The sequence below is a fragment of the Megalobrama amblycephala genome, linkage group LG16, assembly GCF_018812025.1.
Source record: "Megalobrama amblycephala isolate DHTTF-2021 linkage group LG16, ASM1881202v1, whole genome shotgun sequence".
NCBI lineage: Eukaryota > Metazoa > Chordata > Actinopteri > Cypriniformes > Xenocyprididae > Megalobrama > Megalobrama amblycephala.
Genome location: NC_063059.1, coordinates 5272470 through 5294496, shown reverse-complemented (window position 1 = coordinate 5294496; position 22027 = coordinate 5272470). Strand labels below are relative to the sequence as shown.

The window sequence follows — 22027 nt, the reverse complement described above, 5'->3', positions numbered from 1 at the left end:
ACTACTAGTTACAGCATGAAATAAACATGAGTGAACACCAGAAGGTATGTTTAAAGATACATTACAACTTACTAAAATAACTCCTGTTTCCATGTAATCGCTCAATCAGTGTTTCAACTGATTTACTAAAAGATTACTGAAAGTTATTCAGTGTCCATAAAACTAGAAAAAATAACTCTACACAAAAGCATTTTGTTAAATATATGCACTGTATTACATATTCATTAAAATTTACTTAATCTGTTAGCAATGTCTCATTATTTAATGTAGGTTTGAATAAATCTGTCATGAAAACAAGTTATTACAGTTTATTTTCATTTAAATGTTTAAATTTCACCAGCAAACTGGAATGCATCCTGGATTTTCAGATTCAGTTTTGGCCCATGCCTATTATCAATGCTGAAAACAGTGCTGTTTTAATATTTTTGCCAAAACCGTGATGCATTGTTGATGAATAGATATTCATATATATATATGAGAATGGACTGTCACCAGATCTCAGTAACCGCAGCATTTTTTTAGCTGCACACTTCCATTGTATATTTGGTTCAGGTGCAATGATACAACTGGAGGCGGCTCTTCCGTCTCAGCGAGTCCCTGTCTTCGAGTTCCCTGGTCCTTAGGGGTTTCAGAATCAATGTTTTCTTCTCTTCGGGTTGCCGTGGATTGAACCTCTAACCGTGCCATGATACGGATCCATGCCATGATGATTCAGCCTCTCCCTCTCACTGTAATGATGTGCCACGCTCTGCCTTGTGTAAAGATATATGACTTGTTTAAACTGTGCTCTCCAAGTGCTGCTTGGAGCTCAGGACTAGAGTAATTGTTAGCAGAGTGGTAGCAATAAATCAAAAGCCATCTCCTTTTTTCCTCGTTATCCTCTAATATACCACAGCATGACTAGGGAGAGCATCGAACATTGCTCGAATTTGATCGCTTCTCTCCTCGTGTCCCTAAGGACGTGAGATTTGGTTTGAGCGGGGAGGGCTTGTTCAAAGTTTGCAACAGGAAGTGTGATCGATTCGCTCTTTCCTCCACAGTCGGCTGGTAGCGCTGACAGCTCTAGTGGCAGAATGAGCTTCCTAATTCCCTAATTGAGCTGAGCGCTCAGGGTTAGAACAGCATCAGCTCCAGGCACTGAAACCACACAATTTGCAGGGAACTAATGACATGGTGAATCATGACTTATTAGTTCAAATAACCCAGCGGATCCTCTCCACATTTTGTTGTTCTTTTAGAAATTTAATTGAACGGCAAATTTATGCATACAGGGAGGCTTATTCTGGCTTCATGTCGAAATGATCGTATTGAGGAGATTAGCATACATGAACGAAACCACAATGTTGTAATTACCATTGGGGAAACTTGAGATATTCTTTAATCTGTGGTTGGTGGTAGTTTGTATTACATAATCAGAATTATAAACAGAAACAACAGAAAATATAAATATAATTAAAGCTGCAAGCAGTGATGAAAGGGCCCTCGCACCCGGGCTTACTGCCACCTGGTGGTCTTAGGAAAACTGAACAGTGGGCAAAATTCATTTAAGCCGATAAATAGAGGAGAAATATGGCAAAGTTATTTTGATGCACCACAGTTCTTGCTTCCAGCAGGTGGAGCTTTGACTATTACTGAATTTTGTCAACTAGATGCCTTCAGGCCAGGACTATTATCAAACATGTGAAGTTTGAAGCAGAACGAACATTGTATGCCTGAGATACAACAACTTCCATCAGACTTTGTCAGGCCGCCACAGACATGCCCTTCAGTGAAAACTCAAGATCTACGCAATTTAACTTCACTAAGGCCTTAACATTAGACTGACTAAATATGATTTTGAACTGGTTAAATCTCTACGAGGAGTTAATCACAGTGTAAAACATGACATTTCCTGTTATCAGCAGGTGGTGCTATGACTGTAACTTAATATTGTCATGTAGATGTCTTCAGGCCAGGACTATTATCAAACATGTGAAGTTTGGGCAGATCAGACACTGTATGCCTGAGTTACAACAACTTCCTGTTTCATGGTGAAACATCGAACTTTGTCAAGCCGCCACGGACACACCCTTCAGCGAAAACTCAAGATCTTCACAATTTAACGTCGCCAAGGCCTTTAGATTATACTGACCAAATATGACTTTTTTTCCTGATTAAAGCTCTAGGAGGAGTTTGTCAAAGTACAACATATGGAAATGGCAAAAAAAAGCAAATATTTTGCAGAGAAAATTCTAAATATCTCACTTCCTGTTGGGTTTTCACATTTTGCACAGAGGGACTTTTTTGTAGGTATTGGGCTATTGCATGTGTCTACCGACTTTCATACCTGTACATGAAACGTAGTGTGAAAGGCGTTTAATTGAAATTTTGTAGGTGGCGCTATCGAGCCATTTTGCCACACCTAATTCAGAAACCCATATCTGTTGTAAATCTTCTGATGCGTGTGCAAAGTTTCATGAGTTTTTGAGCATGTTTAGGCCCTCAAAAATGCAATTCATTTCGAAGAAGAATAATTGACTGAGCAATTACAGTATTGCCCTAACTATTAAATTTGCCCTATTTCCTGATTAAAATCACTTGAATGTGCATTGTGTTGTAATGTAAGGTCTTCCCAGGAGAACTTGATGACGGCATTACTTAGAATAACCATTAGTTTGTGTTTTTTTTTTTTTTTTTTAAGTCTTAGGAAAGGTTGTGACTCATATCTCTCTCTCACTTAGTGTTTAGGTTTTACTTATTGACATGTTTAAAGGATTAGTTCACCCCAAAATGAAAATTCTGTCATTATTTACTCACCCTCATGTTGTTCCATACCTGTAAGACCTTCGTTCATCTTCAAAACATAAATTAAGATATTTTTGATAAAATCCGATGGCTCAGTGAGGCCTGCATTGACAGCAATAACACTCCCTTTTTCAATGCACAGAAAGCTACTAAAAACATTTAAAACGGTTCATGTGACTACAGTGGTTTAACCTTAATATTATAAAGCGACGAGAATACTTTTTGTGCGCCAAAAATAACAAAATAGTGACTTTATTCCACAATATCTAGTGAGGGACAATTTCAAAACAATGCTTTGAAGCTTTACGAATCTTTTGTTTCGAATCAGTCGTTCGGAGTGTGTATCAAACTGCCAAAGTCATTCCCCCAAGCGGTGAACCATTGAAATGTCAAAACACTTATGATGTAAGGAAGTCTTGTTTACTGAAATGCAGTTTGATACACGCTCTGAACTACTGATTTGAAACAAAAGATTCGTAAAGCTTCGAAGCTTCATGAAGCAGTGTTTTGAAATCGCCCATCACTAAATATTGTTGAATAAAGTCATTATTTTGTTTTTTGTTTTTTAGCACACAAAAAGTATTCTCGTCGCTTCATAACATTAAGAGTGAACCACTGTAGTCACATGAACTGTTTTAAATATGTCTTTAGTAGCTTTCTGGGCATTGAAAGTGTTAATTGTCTTGCTGGCGATGCAGGCCTCACTGAACCATCGGATTTTATCAAAAATATATTAATCAGTATTCCAAGATGAACGAAGGTCTTACGGGTGTGAAATGACATGAGGATGAGTAATTAATGACAGAATTTTCATTTTTGGGTGAACTAACCCTTTGAAAGTGCTGGAGTTTCATGTTGAAATGAATGATGTATCGAGTGCCTCCAGGTTGGACTTTTATTTCCTTCCTGTTCCTTTTGTAAACACTCCTTCCATGCCTCTAATGTTGTCTTTCTCTCAACTTTTCTTCTCAGATCCATGACGCTGAAAAACCTCACTCTGAGAGTCAACTCGGTGAGTATCCAAGCAGCTTCTGTTTCATTTCACATCCTGCAAATGTCAACAGGATTGTGAGGAGCTTTCAAAATCCCATGAAAGTAATTCCTGTCAGAGACTTCTAGTTGTATTTTAGTACCTTTTTCAGTCAGGTAACCCTATGTTCTTATCATATTTCATTTTGTGTTTCTTCAGACCAACTGTAAATATCACTGATGCCTCATCTAAACAGAAAATGAGAAGGTTTATTTTAGATGGCTTTAGTTGCCGCGGCTCTCCGTGCAGCAGATTAGATTTTAGGGCACGGCTAATTGGTTTGGGTCATCGTTTGCTGTGTGCTGTATGTGTGTTTGATATTTCAGTGTAGTGAAGCAAATGAGAGTAATCCGGCATGACGCGGTGGAATGAACCGATCGTAGGGGTTTATTACGATGCTCGTAATTTCGGTCCTCTTGCAATTGCTACAATAAAACATCCGAACAGAAGGTGTAAAGTGTTTCGGATGAAAAGAACGTCATTATTTGACCTCTTTATTCCAGTAACCATTACAGCTAAATTGATTCTCGTGTTTTACTTTTCTTTTGTCTTTAACAGGTCTGTGCTAGAGCACTCAGCATACAAATTACTCTAAAGGTGTAAAGGTCAATTACGATTGGCTGTTGCTGCGTAACAAAGGAAATCTCGGTGGATGAGGCAGAGGAAGAGAGAAATGATCAGGATATGTTAAAAGATGAAGGTAGATCAACAGTTTGAGCATAGACTATGGTTTCAATTATGTACAGGCATGAAATTAGCCTTTATAAAAAGCAGAATAGAGTTAAACATTGTCTGTTTGAAATTATTCTTTGCCTGACTCAAAAGTAGGCAAGTACAACCATTAATCAACTGCATGAAGTGGATGTGGAGTCTGTCGAAATGTAATGACTTTCATACATCAAACAGTTGAAGGAAGCCTGAAGTGCAAAGATGGTTATATAATTTCACAGAACTCTCACTTTCAAAAAGGTACTTCATATGCTTCAGCCCATGGTATGATTAAGAATATTCTCAGAGCCTCTTTTTGCACCAAGCGTATGACGCAGAACAATAACCTTTGTGGTTTTGAAGTTCTCTTCCTTAGTCTCCCAGAAGTGGTTGATTGACTGAAGCGCTTTAGGCGTATATGTCAGAGAGGCATTCTTTTGAGCTTTGTTTTCTCTTGTAATGCACTCTACAGATAGGGAAAAGTCAAGCGCACTAGCATAATCTCTAAATTATTTCTGGATATTGTCTGCGCAGCTATAAATACTGTACTTCAGACCAAAGTCGACCTCATATGGGAATGTTGAGAAGTTAGAAGTAGTCTGAAATGTACCATTCCTCCAAGAATAAGCTCACATGGAATATTTGAGTGTGATTAATCTCAGATATTGTTTTTGAGAACGGTTTGAAGGCCCGCATGAACTCGATTGCCATCAAAGCAAACCGAGGATGCTTCCCTCATCCACCACTCCAGAACTGTAGTACCCGATGCCTCTTCATCTCTGTGCATAACAGTCACTTAACACAGTTACGGTTGCCATGGTGGTGACTTGACATCGGCCCTTTCTTATCTTTTAGAAAGTCATGAGCCTTTTTTTAATGTAATGAAGTGTGAAGTAGATTTGGATGGAGTGGTTAGGTAAAAAATGGGTGATTTGAACATTCGGAAAGGGATAAAAGCATTTATTTTTTTCTGTTCTTAGCGACGCGTCAAATTGTAAAATTGAAAAGTGACGTTCTGAGGTGTCCTTGAGAATGTTTTATGCCACTATCTGATTGAATTTAAACTCTGGTGCAAACCTTTTTTTTAAACGTGCCATTGAAAATAATCTCAAATGGTGCGTTAAAAAGATATCAGAGTCTTTCAAGAGCCTCAGAAAGGGTGAGATAACAGTTCTTCTGAGTTTCATTTTCAAATTGGAGTTTGTCAAGGTTTTTAAATAAGGCTTTAATGATGTCGGTTTCACTACAGCTCCTGAGAGGCTGAAAAAAAGAAAAGGATATAAATCGAAATGACAGCAGTGGGTGACTTCATTTTATTAATGAGAGCACTATAACTGATAATTATAAATTTTAAAGGAATAGTTAGATATACAAAATAGTGAATTATATTTTGTCATTATTTATTTATGCACATTGCTTTATCCAAACTCTGTATGATGTTATTTCTTTTATCCACAAGTTTCCTACGCCCCATGAGGCCTTGCGTCAAAAGTGGGAGTGTCTTCCGGTTCGAAGTAAACAAGCTGAACGTGACACTCATTCATTCAACTGTTGACAGTCATTCAAGATTTAATGATCCAAACTTGTGAACATTTGTTTTTTACTTAAAGATTTAAGATTCCAGCATCAATATTTGAACGTTTTACAATAAAAAAATGTTACTTGCCTGCTTCCATTTATTTACGATCACAAGAATGCACAAAACAACTCCACCAAGGCTTTTAAATTCAAAGGCTTAAACATTTAGAAATATATTGATAACATACCCTATGGTTACATCACTTTTCTGGGCATTTCTATTGATTTTCCTCTAAATTATGCGATGATTGCGATTCGAGGACGTTTGTGCGATCTCTCCGTCTATCTATCCTGATTTCAGCCAGAGCAACAGAGGGAGCTCATGAGAAGACAACAGGATTTATGAGTTAAACAAGTTAACCGGAGTGTGTGAATCTGTATGCATTTGTCAGGAATCAATAGGCACAGGGAAGTGATGCATAAAACATTAACTAATAAATACACGATTATAATCATGTAAGAATTGTCTACGTTCCTCAAGTAGGCTTTGATATTTTCCATAAACGTGTGTAATTATTATCGCAATGGTTAACATAAGAAGCCTTTAGCATCGCATATATGACTGTGGAAACGCGACTGGCTCTGGCACGCACGACACATTAGAAGTAAAATATCACATCATAAGCCTTTGGTGCTAGCATCAGTGACAGGTGAAGAACAGACAGCGGGTTGTTCATGTATTGCAGAGTTAGGATGCTCTTGTAGTCATGCAGCAGCACTTTTGTGGAAGGTCAGTAAAGGGCTATTAAGGGCACGAAAATTGTTTATTGTATTGTGATATTATTAACTAATAAATGTACTAAACTGAAATGTTGTCCCTGAGCGCCGTAACGACATCTCTCATAAAGATTTGCAACTTTACAAAGTAAACAATGATCCAAAAAACACTTAGCGTCTTCGCTAATTAGAACACAAAATACCATTGGTATGCTACTTCCGCCGCCTCACCGGAAGTTGTACCCACGTTCTTTTTTATAGTAGCGCCCCGCGGAAACAGGTGGATAGAACTCAAAAGATGTTTTTCAGAATGGCCATGTTTCCATACATTGAAAATAGAGATTCACACTCTTGCTCCAAATTCACATGATATATACAGATTGAAAAAGGATAAAAAGCAACAGAAGATAGCAATTAAATAGTGTTCTCTCCTTTCTTGCCTTGTCTTTAAACATTTAAAACCAACACTGTTTGGACATTCTGTCTAAGATCTCCTTTGATCAACATGGTAAATGATGACTTTTTTTTATCATTTTAATAAATTATGGGTTGAAAAACACATCTCAAGTCTAGAATGAAATGCCTAAAAGATTTACAAAGGCTTATTTACCTAAAAAAGGACTTCCCAAGTCTAGAATGAAATGCCTAAAAGATTTACAAAGGCTTGTTTTGCCTAAAAAAAAAAAAAAAAAGGGACTCACTTGGCTCTTAGTATCAGCGACTAATTTTTTGATATTCTTCTCTAGAGTTGTCAAAAGTACTGAACAATCGGTACTGAAATTTTAAAAACGTGATGCTTTTACCGCTGTTGAGTGGATTCGTAAATACCCCTGATTGGCCATTGTGTTGACGCGTTCATTGGATATGTCTGTGATTGGCTACAATGATCAACGTTGTAAATAGATATCTTTAGAGAACTCCACTCTGGACCATCTCCTAAAGGATCAATCACATGACAAATAGCTTATGTAGATACAAGCCAAACTGTAATGCTGAATTAACCCAGCTTAACTTCTGCTTTATCCAGTTCTGATGGCACTTAGGTTTCATTACACAACACCTTAGATGTGCTGTGTTTGTTTTGGCATGTCTGATTTGTAATGTAATTAAGTCTATAAATATGATTAAGACCTGAGTCATTGTTCATACTGCAGCGTTGTCAGGTTTATTCCTTGGGCATATGCCAAGTTATTAGGAGTCTTTGCAATTTCTGCATTGGTTATGACCAATATTATGCTGTCAGAAGCCATGCAGAGTATGGCTCAAACTCTGTAGTTCAGTTTAATGATAGGTATGCTAAGATATATGGGGATTTTGGGCTAAGATGTGTCAGTGTGTGAGCTATGGCACCACTTTAATCTAGCAAAGTGCATCATTTTGTCACCTGAGCCTGTCTGTATAACAAAACGCATACCTGTATTTTTCAAATAATCCTGAAGGACTTGATTAGGTGGGTTTAATTAGGGTTGAAGCTAAACTCTGTGGCCTCCAGGAACTGAGTTTGACACCCCTGCTCTCAACTACCCCTTTCCCTCTCTATAACTAACTAACTAACTATCAACTGACAGATGAGTGCCACAGATTCGATCATTCCTGTGACATCATGAGACATAAAAAGAAGCTCATCCACTTCATATCTCTCTTCCTCCTCATCCCACATTTTTTTCTTACATCTCTCTGAACTCATGTGACCCGCATTCTTTTCTTGGATCTGCTTGGAAAAGCTCACAGTGTTGCCTCTTCTGAACGGCTTGTCGCCTAGATATGCAAAACTGCTTTCTGAGTAATTAAAGTGCAACTCTGCCTTTTTTAAAAGTGGCGGAGATCATGTTTACTCAATCCACTTCCTTGGAGCGGCGCACAGTTTAAGACCTGATAATGAGGCTCTTGGATTTGGAATCTTTTAAAGTGGAGCTGCCTCTAGGCCTTGAATTATTGATGCAAAGTAGGAGGTTTAAAACTGCCTTCAATGCTCATTAGTTTTCGGGTGAGATGCACACAGGGACAGGGACTGCAGCTTTATAATGAGCATGATTAAACCAGCTCGAGCTCCCTTGCCTAAGTTCAGGTGTTGGAGTCCAGGAGGTTTTGTGATGTCCAACCCTTGCTGAGAATCATAATGAGTGTTATTCTTTTTCCTGTTCTGCCAAAAAGTGTCTAATGCTCCCTGCTTGCTTCGCTCCATCTAACACTCTCTCTTTTTTTTTTTCTTTTAAATAGTTGTGTCATTGACCTTTCCATTGGTGAGTTAAAAACTGTGCGTATTATATTGACCTATGTGCTGAGTAATTAAACAGAAATTCACAGGTAAAAAATGGCAAATTAAGAAGTGATCTGCTTACCAGTATACTTTTGTAATTCTATTATTAATGCAAATATGAATATTATATAATATTATTAAAATATATGAGGAATATAGGTTTGTCACAGCTTGCTCCAAGGAACACGGAAGCATCAGGTACAAGTAAGACAATGGAGTTTAATCTCAGAAACGGGTAGAACGGCTAACGGCAAACACGATAGACATAAACAATAGAGTGCCTCAGGGATGACGCATTTTTGTAGGCAAAACCCGGAAGTGAGTTAGCATTTTAGGACTTCCGGTTCCAACGCCGTAAAGTCTATGGGTTTTTTGAATGGGTTTTTGCTAAATCGCCTGAAATAAGGTCTGTGGTTAACAAAGCCTCTAAATACTTTCACGTTTTGATCTATGACATAAAACACACCAGTTATAACCCACTTGTGATTTTTTTTTTAAAACTTTTACTGTGTCTTAAAATCGGCGGTTGCTAACAAATTGCTAAAAGGGACTACTTCCTTTGGCAGGGACTTTAGACGTCATCATTAAAAACGGGACATTTGGACAGCATTTCTCATGAAAAAGTGGATAAGTATTAATAACAGCGCCGATCATAATCAGCGAGCATGTTTATAAATAAAGTTGTTTTCTAAATAAAGTTTGAGGATGCTTGGTGGTGACAATGTTGATCCGCGACCATGGTGTGCTGTAGTCCGTTTATAGCCTACTGTTAGCCTTTTATATCTGACGACTTTATTTAGGCTTCAAAATCTATAAATGTTGTGTTAACTTGTAAAGATTATCTTGATAGACAAAACGTTTAAGTGTCATAACCCTTTGTTAAACACAGAGCTTATTTTCTGCGATTTTTCCAAAAGTCTATGGGAAAAATGCATAGGCTTTCAACCGAGGGAACCCGTGCGGCGCTAACTTCCGGGTTGGCCTACAAAAACGCGTCATCCCTGGGGCACTCTATAGACCTTATTTACCAGAGAAACAAGCGCGCCGCCATCTTTATAAAATTGTCTTTGAACTTCCGTTTTGCGGTAGCTCTGTACATTTCTATGGCATCGCTGTCAAAGAATAATTAGTTGGTGAAGTGGATTTACTTGTTGTAGAGTTAATGAAAGTTATCATGAGCATTATTATGTTTCAAGCAGATGTCTTAACAAATGTCAGTAGGTCGGGAAGATTTTAAAACGAGCAGTTCATTCATAAATGTAATATCGCTGTGGAAATGCAAACCGGAAGTCAAAAGACAACGAGCGCAACGCTGAAAAGGGGCAGGGCTACATAAGGTCTATAGAGGGTATGCACGTGACGTCACCATCGACCGTTACGACTGCGGTCACGCCCGCTAAGTGGCAAAAGACTGAGCGGCAGCATTGGTTTTCAGCGTGAATGTCGCGAAAAACACACAAAACACATCCAAAACAGGAAAGAGCTTTGCGATTGACTGTACAAATAGCTTTGACACAAAACCTGAGATATATATTTAAAGACTGCAGAAAGCTACAGAAAAAAGCAGCAAATGGATTGCTGCAATTCACAGAAACAGCTGGACTCCAGCAGAGAAATGTATATTTGCAGTTATCATTTTGTGTCAAATTGTTGGATTTTGAGGTAAAATCATACCGTGTATATTGTATTGTTATATGTTATTGAAAAATCATAAATTAAATATTTTCCATCTTATATTCTGCATAATTGTGTGTTTTAAAATAAACACTGACAAAAACTATACTATAAAACTATGTTTTAGGGCTGGACAATATGACATTGATATAACATTGATAGACGTGATTACGCGGATTTAAACCTACCGATATTGTAGTTATATAAAATATTCACAGGCAGATTTGCTTTATGTGTTTCCCCGGCGTCGAAATCAGGCACGTTTAAATGTCAGGAAACATGACTCCTGGCTGCATGTCAATATCCATGGATTAGGTTTATTTGACAAGTTGTAAGAAACACTTTCGAGTCCAACCTTTAGTGTAATTTGTTTGTTTTACTCACGTTTTCGCAGTTTAATCCAGTCACGCAGCAGGTTCTTTTGCCAATCAATCCAGCTGAGGGAGCACGTTTCGGCGGGAAAGTGACGTCGACGCATACCCTCTATACCGGACACTGAACAGAACACAGGCAGGAACTTAAATACACAATACAAATGACAAACAGCTGGGAAGGTAATCAGTGTCCATGGTGAGTGATGAGTGGCGGGAACTGGGAAGCACATGGCAAACAAAACAAACGGGACAGGGCGGTGACTGTGACGAGGTTAAATTGACTAGTCAGTTAGTAGGGTCAACTAGTTAATAATTTCTAGATTTTTTTTCTCAATTTTTTTTTAGAGAACATTTTGGTTATCTTTAGCATCAAATAATAATTGATTATCTTTAGCTGTTAGACAGTTGTTAAAACCCTTTTGTATTTAAGTTCATTCCTTTCAAAGTACTGCCGCTTCAGCCATATACACTATCGTTCAAAAGATTGGAGTCAGTAAGTTTTTTTTTTTTTTTTTTTTTTTTTTTTTTTTAAATAAATTAATACTTTTATTGAGAAAGAATGCATTAAATTGGTCTTAAAGGGATAGTTCACCCCAAAATGAAAATTATCCCATAATTTACTCGCATTCAAGCCATCCCCATCGACCAGTCGTTTTTAAAAAATATGTAGATGCACATCCCTAATTCATATTTTCCATGAAAAAGCTTTTCATCTTAAATCTCAAATCTTTTTTTTTTTTTTTTTTTTTTTTTTCGTTTTTTGCATTAATGTCCTTTTGAAGCACCTGAGGGGGCCTTAAATCTGAAGGGCTATTTTTTCTCCAGCTGCCTTTTATAGCCTGCCTTTTTTGGTGTGAATATTCAAGTTTGCTTTTCTTCGCTCCCTCTTTCATTCCACCTCTCCCGTCTTATCTTGTTTTTCATCTTTTTCTTCCCTATCATCCTTTGATCCCTTTCATTCACCCCGTTCTCTCTTTTCCTCCCTTGCTTTCTCTCACTTTGAACAACATATCCTGGTGAGTCAAAAAGGATTGGGTAGCTTTGCATACAAACTTGGATCACTCCAAATCGTTACATCTACAGCAGCACAATGATCTGAGTCACTGGAGCACAGCCAGTTCTACATTGAAACAATCAGCTCTGGGCCAGGATGCACAACGCCACCGCTTATGGAAATGAGCCATCGACAGCCTTTCTTGTCTCCCATCACCTGCCACTGAGCGTGCAAAATCCACTCTTGACATTCTCATTGTTCCTCCGTACGGCTTAATGGCCCTTCTTGTGTGGCTCTGTCATTTAGAAAGATGATGTCTGTTATTGTTAAAGCAACATTCAAGTCAGGAGTAGGCGAAAAACTCGTGCCATTATTCTTCACATTGCTTTTAGCTTTCCATCTGGTACTCATTGTCATGCATGATTGACTTGATTGACGGAACAAACTCTCACTCCAGAGTTTTGGGGGTGCTTTCCCCCACTAGTTATTCCAATTATCATTGTTGGTAGACTGCTGCTTATTTGTACATTTGCCAAGTCTCAGAGGAATAGTTCATCCAAAAATGAACATTTTGTCATTACTCACACTCATGTTGTTCTAAATCTGCATGACTTTCTTTCCTCAGAGGAGAAAAGGAAATTATGAAGACTAGTTGCTCTTTTCCATTCAATTAAAATACAGTTACTGAAAAAAAAAAAAAAACAATGCAAAAGCATCCTTAATAAATTAGGCTTATACTATATTCAAATTCTTCTGAAGCCATGCAATAGCCTAACTTTTAAGTTCATGTAAGTTTTAATTTTATTAATAAGCTTTATTTACTAGTAGTTTACTGCAGCCAAAATAGAATAGCCAAAATAGCCAAAATTTCCACACACAGATTCTGGAAAATACACAGATAATGTGTCCCGAGATCGTTTGATTTTGGTTCATTGCACACTGCAAATGATTTTCTGGAATCTGTGCGTATGTTCACACACATCCCGTAAAGATCCCGTAAAGACACGTGACATCAGGATGTGACGTGTAATGTCTCCGCAGCATCTTAAGTTTGCTTATGATCTGCAATTTCTCTCTCTAGAAACCACTCTCCTGCGTTTTTTTTTACTTATTCAATCATAAACTAGCACATCACGTACCGTTCCGCTACGCTGGTAAACGATCTCAGCTTCAGTGTTATTGATACGACACACTCCTTACGGCATTTGTCCTGCCTTTTGTTCACACAGGGCGTGTTCGGGGACTGATCCCGACAATGTCACTAGGTCTCCATCTCGGGATCGATCCCCGGGACGTGTTTGCATGCACACAGAAGGCACTCTGGCAATTTTATGCCAATTTTCTAAGATCAACGCTCTGTGTTAAAGGGGCTATTGATTCAGGGGAGTTGAACAAGTAAATTGAATCAGCCCAAATTGTGAACAAATCTTTCAGACCAAATCAACTAATTAATTGAAAAGACCTAACTCAAATGAATAATTCATTATACAAATCGAACATTGCTACTTCATAGAGAACTAGGGCGGGCATGTGTTGCCGATTTAGGGATTTTGTCACTATTTAGTGACTTTTTGAGACTTTTTTCAAAAGTTTAGGGACAAATCTAGCAACTTCTTGGACAAAACTTATCTAGACTCTTATTTTGCCCACTGATCTATATTCATATTTATATAGATCAATGAATTTGCCATTATGAAGTCATCTAGTGACATTTAGCTACCAGTTTTAACTACTTTCAATTGAAAGCAGTTGGCAACAATGTTCAGACCACTTTTATGATACTTTATAAAAAATAATTTATAAAATTGACTTTATGGATCTTTATTATCTTTTACTGAAGCATAAAACCTTCACCTATTCATTGTAAATGCATGCAAAAAAAACTGAAAAGCATATTTTCAGACTTTCTGCTGTTTTTTTCATGAAAGAAAGTCATACAGGTTTGGAACATCTGAACTATTCCTTTAAGGGTGCTGGATTTAGTTGTATGCACCTGTTTTGCTGACGTTCACAGATTTGACAAACCTCCAACGGGGGCACGAGGTGACTCTCCTTTACGCTTCCCCCGGCCACCTCAGGCAATGCAAACTGTCAGCAGGGGTTTGTGCCAGGTGGATGGACTGTACCACCACACGCACACATCACACGGATGGCCACATTCGTTTCTCTGCATTCGATCGGGCATGCATTGTGCAGAGACTCTTTCAATGTCTTTGTTGTCTAAATCTGTCTCGTAACCTTCCGTCTGAGTTGAGACTCATTAGGTCTGCATGACTCCAGTTAATGCTGGAAAAGGATTGTCTCTGAACTTTTTGAGTGTAGTCCAAAAACAGAGCAATAAACCTAAAATGGTAGATACTGTTGGTTGGTTAAACGTTGCATTTTGTGCTCCCTACATCACCCTCGAACATCACCTCTAATTACTGTACTTCAGTGCCGACGACCTGCGGTAGACGCTCTAATGGAACTTGTGAGGGCTTTAATCGCTGGAAAAAAAATGTAAAACTTTTTTCACACTTCAGCAACTGCCATATGTCTTCACTGTAGAATTTTTCCCTTCGATTTAAGGCAGCATGAGTGCACAATAAAGACTTTTAACTTTTTTAGCTGATCCAAGCACAGCGAAAGTCTTGCCCGTGGGTTGGTTGCGCACAATATTTTTAAATGTCCCCAACCCCTTCGTCTACAAAGAGTATACCTCCAACTGTTCAACAGTCTTCTGGAAAATGGCTTATTTTTATGTACTTGCATTCGGAGTCTTTCTCTTTAGAAGTAAAATTGGCATTTGGAGTCAATTAAATAGTCTGCATTGAGATTTATTTCTCAGCAATCAGTCTGCTTTGTCAATACTCTGTTTTCAATCTCACATTTTATTCACCTCAGACTTGTGCTACCTGATTCACCAGTCTCCAGGGATAAATGTGCTATTTTCTCTTCAACTTTTTAGTGCTCTCGCTCAATTCCTTCCTCCTTTTCTGTCACCTCTCTTTCCCTCTTTCTATTATCATACATAAGCAAACAAAATCATGTCTGACTTTGTTCTGGGTTGCTGTAGTAACTAATTTGAGTTTCTGCTGTCATGTGGTTCCATCTTGTTTTGTCGCTGTGGGACAGAATCTGATTGGTTTTGGTTCCCGGGTAGATGCAATACCGTCTGAGGTGGTTCATTTTTAGTGGGTTGCCTCAGTGTGACTATTATGATACACTTGCATTTATCAGATGCCTCTTCCTAGTTTTAATATCTTGGCTCATTGTTTATTGGCACACTGGAAAAAGAAAACCCTGCAGTCTTTTTGGTTTGGTTCTGTTGTAAATCAAATATACAAACCCACTTAAAGGGATAGTTCACCCAATAATGTAAATTCTGTCATTTACTCACCCTCAAGTTGTTCCAAACCTGTATAAATTTCTTTTTTCTGCTGAACACAAAGAAAGAAATTTGTAAGAATGTTTGTAACCAAGCAGATCTCGCCCCCCATTGACTACCATAGTAGGAAAAAAAAAAATCAATGTTTCTAATTAGCTTTAAGTTATTTTTTATTTCAGTTTTAGTAATATTAGTACTTTAACAACTTTCAACTTTAAAAACTCAATATTTTGTTTAATCAAGATTTTTTTTAATCAAGTATTAATGATTATATTGAATATTTGTATTTTCATTTATATTATAGAAGCAGGGACAGTTCTACAGAGCTTAAATACATCTGAAAATCTGAATAAAAGTCTGTGCAGGAAGATGTCAACAGTTTCGCAGTCCATTTTACTGCGAGAGAGATATAATTTAAATTTTAAATACATATATTTACTTACATGTCACATAGAGGGAGTTCTGGGAATGTCTTAGAAGTGCTTTCTTGTTTTATTCTAGTTTTTTTTTTTTTTTTTTTTATTCTAAGGGGGTGATTCATAACATTTTCTTCCAAAGCAGCATTTTTAACACTAAACTTTCATGTATTTTGCATATGGTAATTTTCTCTGCATATGGTAAGGTTACTTCACACAGCGTTAGTTGTAACATTTTTACACTTACAGGTGCTGGTCATATAATTAGAATATCATGAAAAAGTTGATTTATTTAACTAATTCCATTCAAAAAGTGAAACTTGTATATTATATTCATTCATTACACACAGACTGATATATTTCAAATGTTTATTTCTTTTAATTTTGATGATTATAACTGACAACTAAGGAAAATCCCAAATTCAGTATCTCAGAAAATTAGAATATTATTTAAGACCAATACAAAGAAAGGATTTTTAGAAATCTTGGCCTAACTGAAAAGTATGAACATGAAAAGTATGACCATGTACAGCACTCAATACTTAGTTGGGGCTCCTTTTGCCTGAATTACTGCAGCAAAGTCGATCAGTCTGTAGCACTGCTCAGGTGTTATGAGAGCCCAGGTTGCTCTGATAGTGGCCTTCAGCTCTTCTGCATTGTTGGGTCCGGCATATCGCATCTTCCTCTTCACAATACCCCATAGATTTTCTATGGGGTTAAGGTCAGGCGAGTTTTCTGGCCAATTAAGAACAGGGATACCATGGTCCTTAAACCAGGTACTGGTAGCTTTGGCACTGTCTGCAGGTGCCAAGTCCTGTTGGAAAATGAAATCTGCATCTCCATAAAGTTGGTCAGCAGCAGGAAGCATGAAGTGCTCTAAAACTTCCTGGTATACGGCTGCGTTGACCTTGGACCTCAGAAAACACAGTGGACCAACACCCGCAGATGACATGGCACCCCAAACCATCACTGACTGTGGAAACTTTACACTGGACCTCAAGCAACGTGGATTGTGTGCCTCTCCTCTCTTCCTCCAGACTCTGGGACCCTGATTTCCAAAGGAAATGCAAAATTTACTTTCATCAGAGAACATAACTTTGGACCACTCAGCAGCAGTCCAGTCCTTTTTGTCTTTAGCCCAGGCGAGACGCTTCTGACGCTGTCTGTTGTTCAAGAGTGGCTTGACACAAGGAATGCGACAGCTGAAACCCATGTCTTGCATACGTCTGTGCGTAGTGGTTCTTGAAGCACTGAGTCCAGCTGCAGTCCACTCTTTGTGAATCTCCCCCACATTTTTGAATGGGTTTTGTTTCACAATCCTCTCCAGAGTGCGGTTATCTCTATTGCTTGTACACTTTTTTTCTACCACATCTTTTCCTTCCCTTCGCCTCTCTGTTAATGTGCTTGGACACAGAGCTCTGTGAACAGCCAGCCACTTTTGCAATGACCTTTTGTGTCTTGCCCTCCTTGTGCAAGGTGTCAATGGTCGTCTTTTGGACAACTGTCAAGTCAGCAGTCTTCCCCATGATTGTGTAGCCTACAGAACTAGACTGAGAGACCATTTAAAGGCCTTTGCAGGTGTTTTGAGTTAATTAGCTGATTAGAGTGTGGCACCAGGTGTCTTGAATATTGAACCATTTCACAATATTCTAATTTTCTGAGATACTGAATTTGGGATTTTCCTTAGTTGTCAGTTATAATCATCAAAATTAAAAGAAATAAACATTTGAAATATATCAGTCTGTGTGTAATGAATGAATATAATATACAAGTTTATAAAAGTTTCACTTTTTGAATGGAATTAGTGAAATAAATCAACTTTTTGATGATATTCTAATTATATGATCAGCACCTGTATTTTTTCATTTTTTTCATTTCATGCTGAATACAGTGTAATGACACTTGTGTCATATGTTTATGAACAACTGAAAAAAGCACAAATGTCAGGGTATGTCAAAACTTCTCCAGGCCCCAAATCAGCCTCAGACTCCAGAGGGTTAAACTATACATATTTTTACATTGCATCTTATTAGGTACTTGGTGTTTCTGCAAATTAAGACCTTTAGAGAGTGAACAAACCCTGGAGAGTGTGATGAAAAAAACAAACAAACAAACAAACAGAGGGCATAGCTTTGAAGGTGATACTTTATATTGGGAAAACAATTCAGGTGACTGAAGCTCAATTCTCCAGCGTCTCATTCAATACATCTCCCTTATCCAGAAGATTCAGTCCCTTTTATCTTTGGAGTCACCCCTCCAGTAGAATACAGATTGAGCAGAGAGAGAAGTGAAAGAGGAAGGAAGAAACCTGATGAAGAAACACATGCTTCTAAGCCCTGTAATCAAATTGATACCTCACTAAATAAATCATAGAACTAACTGTCAAGTCCCCTACTACTCTCTCTTCACATCAGCCACCTCGGTCTATCCAATGTCACAGTTTGATTGGCCTTCTCATCCAGAAGTAGGCTGCACTGATAGTTTGAAGAACCATTCTCTGCATTTTTACAATTCAGTGGTGGTCTGCAGTGAAGATATTGCTGTTTAAAGCCAAGTGCAATAATTCAATACATTTCCTAATTGCTTACTTTGCTCCATCGCACATAGTCCTCGTCCTCAAATTTGGTGCATGCAAAGGTGATGGTGACCAAGAGAACAGGGCTGATGTAAGGTCAAAAAGAAGGATAAAATGTCAAGACTTCTCCTTTTTCCATCCTTCTGCTCTTCTGTTGTTTAATGATTAATTGAACGCTATTAGTGTGGAGGCTAGACCAGATAAATTCAGCTTTAATTAGTTTCTTTTTTTACACACTGCTCTGTGCTTTCATTCTGACACCACACACCCGTAGAGACACAATGAAAGATTGGCAAGCACCTTATCATTGATGCCCACTGGGACCGGATAACTGTTATTACTGTGGCACCCCACGATGCCAGGAAAGAAAGGATTTTAAAATGTTCTCAGGCTTTTAATACACCTGCACAAATTGTCTGTCACACATACACTTAACACACACAACCACTCTGTTACAAATCCTTGTTAGCTGCCAGCATGTTTGATTCCAGATTCGTTATTGTACCTGTCGGTCAGAAATAATAGTACATTATTTAAAAATATCATGTGCATTGGTTGATGTAATTTTAAAAAAAAAAATGTATTTCAATAACTTCTGACCCTTACAAGATTAGTTTTTTGGGCAAAAAAGGGTAGTATTCTTATCATGCAGTGGAGAAGGGAGTCGTATAATTAATTGTGACAAATTCAATGAAAAAATACTGTAACATGACAGTCAAATTGAGAGAAAAGTAAATTTTATATATATTTACATATATACACATACACATGGCTTGACATTAACACCCACTAACCCTCTAAATGCGGGTTGGATTTCAGCAGTGGCATGTAAGATAATGTCAAGGTTTGTGTGTGTGTATAATATAATATATATATATATATATATATATATATATATATATATATATATATATATATATATATATATATATATATATATATATATTAATCTCTATCAGGGTTCCCACGTGTCATGGAATTTCTGGAATATCAAGGAATTTTAAAAGGTCTATTCCAGACATTGAAAGTCAGAGAATTCTATTTTTTATTTTTTTTTGTCCAAGTCATGGAATATCAGGGATTTTTGTTTGTCGCTTTAAATTTTAGTTTTTCATTTATCAAAATGAAAATTTTCTATACCATATTTTTTTGAGTTGTTTCACGTGTTTTGCGTATTGTTATGGTTAGGCTATTTTTCAGCGGCATTTTATTCCCTTCCCGCTCGTCAACTTAAGTCAAATGCAGTCACCTGTACCTGTTAAGTAATTCAAACATGCCAGGAAAATGTAAATTTCAAGAGCTTTGGCTACAAAATGACCACTTCAAAGTCTGTCAACCAGCTGCGACACGACAAAGGATTTCTATTTTTGAAATGGTTTCTATATTTCTGGGATTTTGCAGCTAATAGTTCAGGTCATAGAGAGGGAACAAGGACATAAATGGACAAAGAAAAGTATATATTACTTACAGTTTGAACTTTCTTGTTTCCTTTTATTTCTTTTCAAACTCTGAGGTAAATTATCCATTGTTGCTCTCATAGTGGCTATTAAAGTCATGCAAAATGATATTCAAGCTCAAACCATTTTAATATTAAGCAAAGCTCAGACAAGTGTATTTCATGACAAATTATGACAAATTTGTATTAGTCACTGATTATGTATTTTGAATAATGTTTTATGGTTTAATTTTATTTAGTTTAATTTCGTTTTGGTTTTCGTGTTTAGCTGCGAACAGAGCCCGCCCACACGCTGCTTTGATTGGCTGTGTTTTATGATTGATTTTGTCGTATTGTAGCTTTGTCAAGTCTGGTTTAGTCTCAGCCTCAGACGTCACGCCCACGGACCGTTGGCTTAACGTCTGATGCATATGGCACACTTATTTGGAAACACTTCAGCAGTATCGAAGTCGTCATCTGGTTGGTTGGATTCTACAGGATGTCCGGGAGACGTGTGTGTTGCATTCTTTAATGGTCCGCTTGGAAACATGCTGTGACGCCACACCCCCTCGTAGAAGAATGCCGTCATGTTTACAACTGTGACAACGAGCACTTATCAGGATCTAATAAATGCTGGATTTTCAAAAATATGTAAAGTTCGCGGCTCCATTGTTGCAGTAAACTTGCACAACGTTCTTGAATGAATAATTTATAGATGCACGCCGGTCTGTTATTGTAGGGACATCGACTTTCATTTTCACGCCCCTAAACATGATGTGGAACAAAACTCTGATTGGTTGCTTTACATGTTAGTCAAACATCAATCTTGGGCGGTTCTTAGCCAGTGAAAGCTGTAATAGAGTTCCAGACCTCCTGCCGTCAGTCTGAAGGTCTGGCTACGCGAGACTAATAGCGAGCTAGGGGTGGGCTTAGGGGGCTGGAGCCCTGAATGTTTTTCCAAAAGCCCCGAATCTTTCAGGTTTGAGGTTTCTTAACAGTGCTGTCAAAATATCATATTCTAATCTCTCTATTAAAATATGTTCAACAGTTCAATATCGCTTTTCTGCAGTATACACCGATACCTTCAGCGCTTTCTCTCTCTTCTCTCCGACAGCGAGTTCACGCACACCGCAGTTGTACACAGACACGCCTCCTGTCACTCACTCAGAGCAGCGGCAGGCCTAAAGACTCTCATTCATTCCGGTTGAAGGGTTTTTGTTATGATATAACAACTGATATGACAACTTTAGCATATTTGTCAGCTAAACATTCATTCAGTGTTTCCCATTAATTACCCTGTGCCGCCATTGTTTCATAATGTACTGAAAATGTAAAACATACATAGCCTAAATGGTCTCTTATGTTGTATTTTGCAAACAAACTAAAATCGAAACCGTGATATGGCTTTGTGCCTTTATAAAACAGCAAAAGACAGCGATTGAGTATATACAATTTGTTTGTGCTGAATGTTTTAAAGAGAAGTGCGCACATTTGCTCACGCGATCAGCTGGTGATCTGGTGATCAAAATAAAAGTTCAAGGATTTATCTTTTCCAAGTGTAGAAATTAGTACAAAAGTACTGTAATTTCCCTATACTGTAGTATAAAGTAACAGTATAAAGTATAAAGTGACTGTTAGCATTCTGCCTTCAGGCCCTGTGTCCACCAAAGCATTTTTAGCCAGCTAAAAACACCACTGCTCTTATGAAAGTGCCTTGCTGCGGGAATAGAAGTCACTTTCAAACCAAGAAGCTTTCTGCTAGTCAACACGGCATATCTGCCTCACCCACTTTTTGCATAATCTGTGTGGGGAAATCGTGAAAATTCCCAATCGCATGGATTCCTATTGAGGTGAACAACATTTAAATATGAACAACTTTTAAATATGACCACCCCTTTAGAAGGCAGCTGCTTATATAGACAGTAATGCAGCTAACTAAGTTTTAGAGCAAAGGATCAAACACTTTCTCTTACTGAGACACATTACATATACTTTTGTTAACATGGACAAACCCAGTGCACCAAAACGCATGTATACCATGAATAAAACTCTGAAAAGATCCCATCTCCCATCCGTATGCAGACACTTACTCATACATGCAAGCAGACTTAGCAC

At 37.8% G+C, this 22027-nt stretch overlaps 1 protein-coding gene across 2 annotated transcripts in view; it reads left to right on the top strand.

The window, feature by feature from the left end:
• b3glcta (beta 3-glucosyltransferase a) overlaps positions 1-22027 on the top strand; it is a 112989-nt gene that overhangs the window by 44032 nt on the left and 46930 nt on the right. For both annotated transcript variants that reach the window (XM_048161837.1, XM_048161838.1), the window contains exon 3: positions 3757-3796. In XM_048161837.1, the coding sequence (XP_048017794.1) occupies positions 3757-3796 (40 nt within the window). The remainder of the gene's footprint in view (positions 1-3756; positions 3797-22027) is intronic.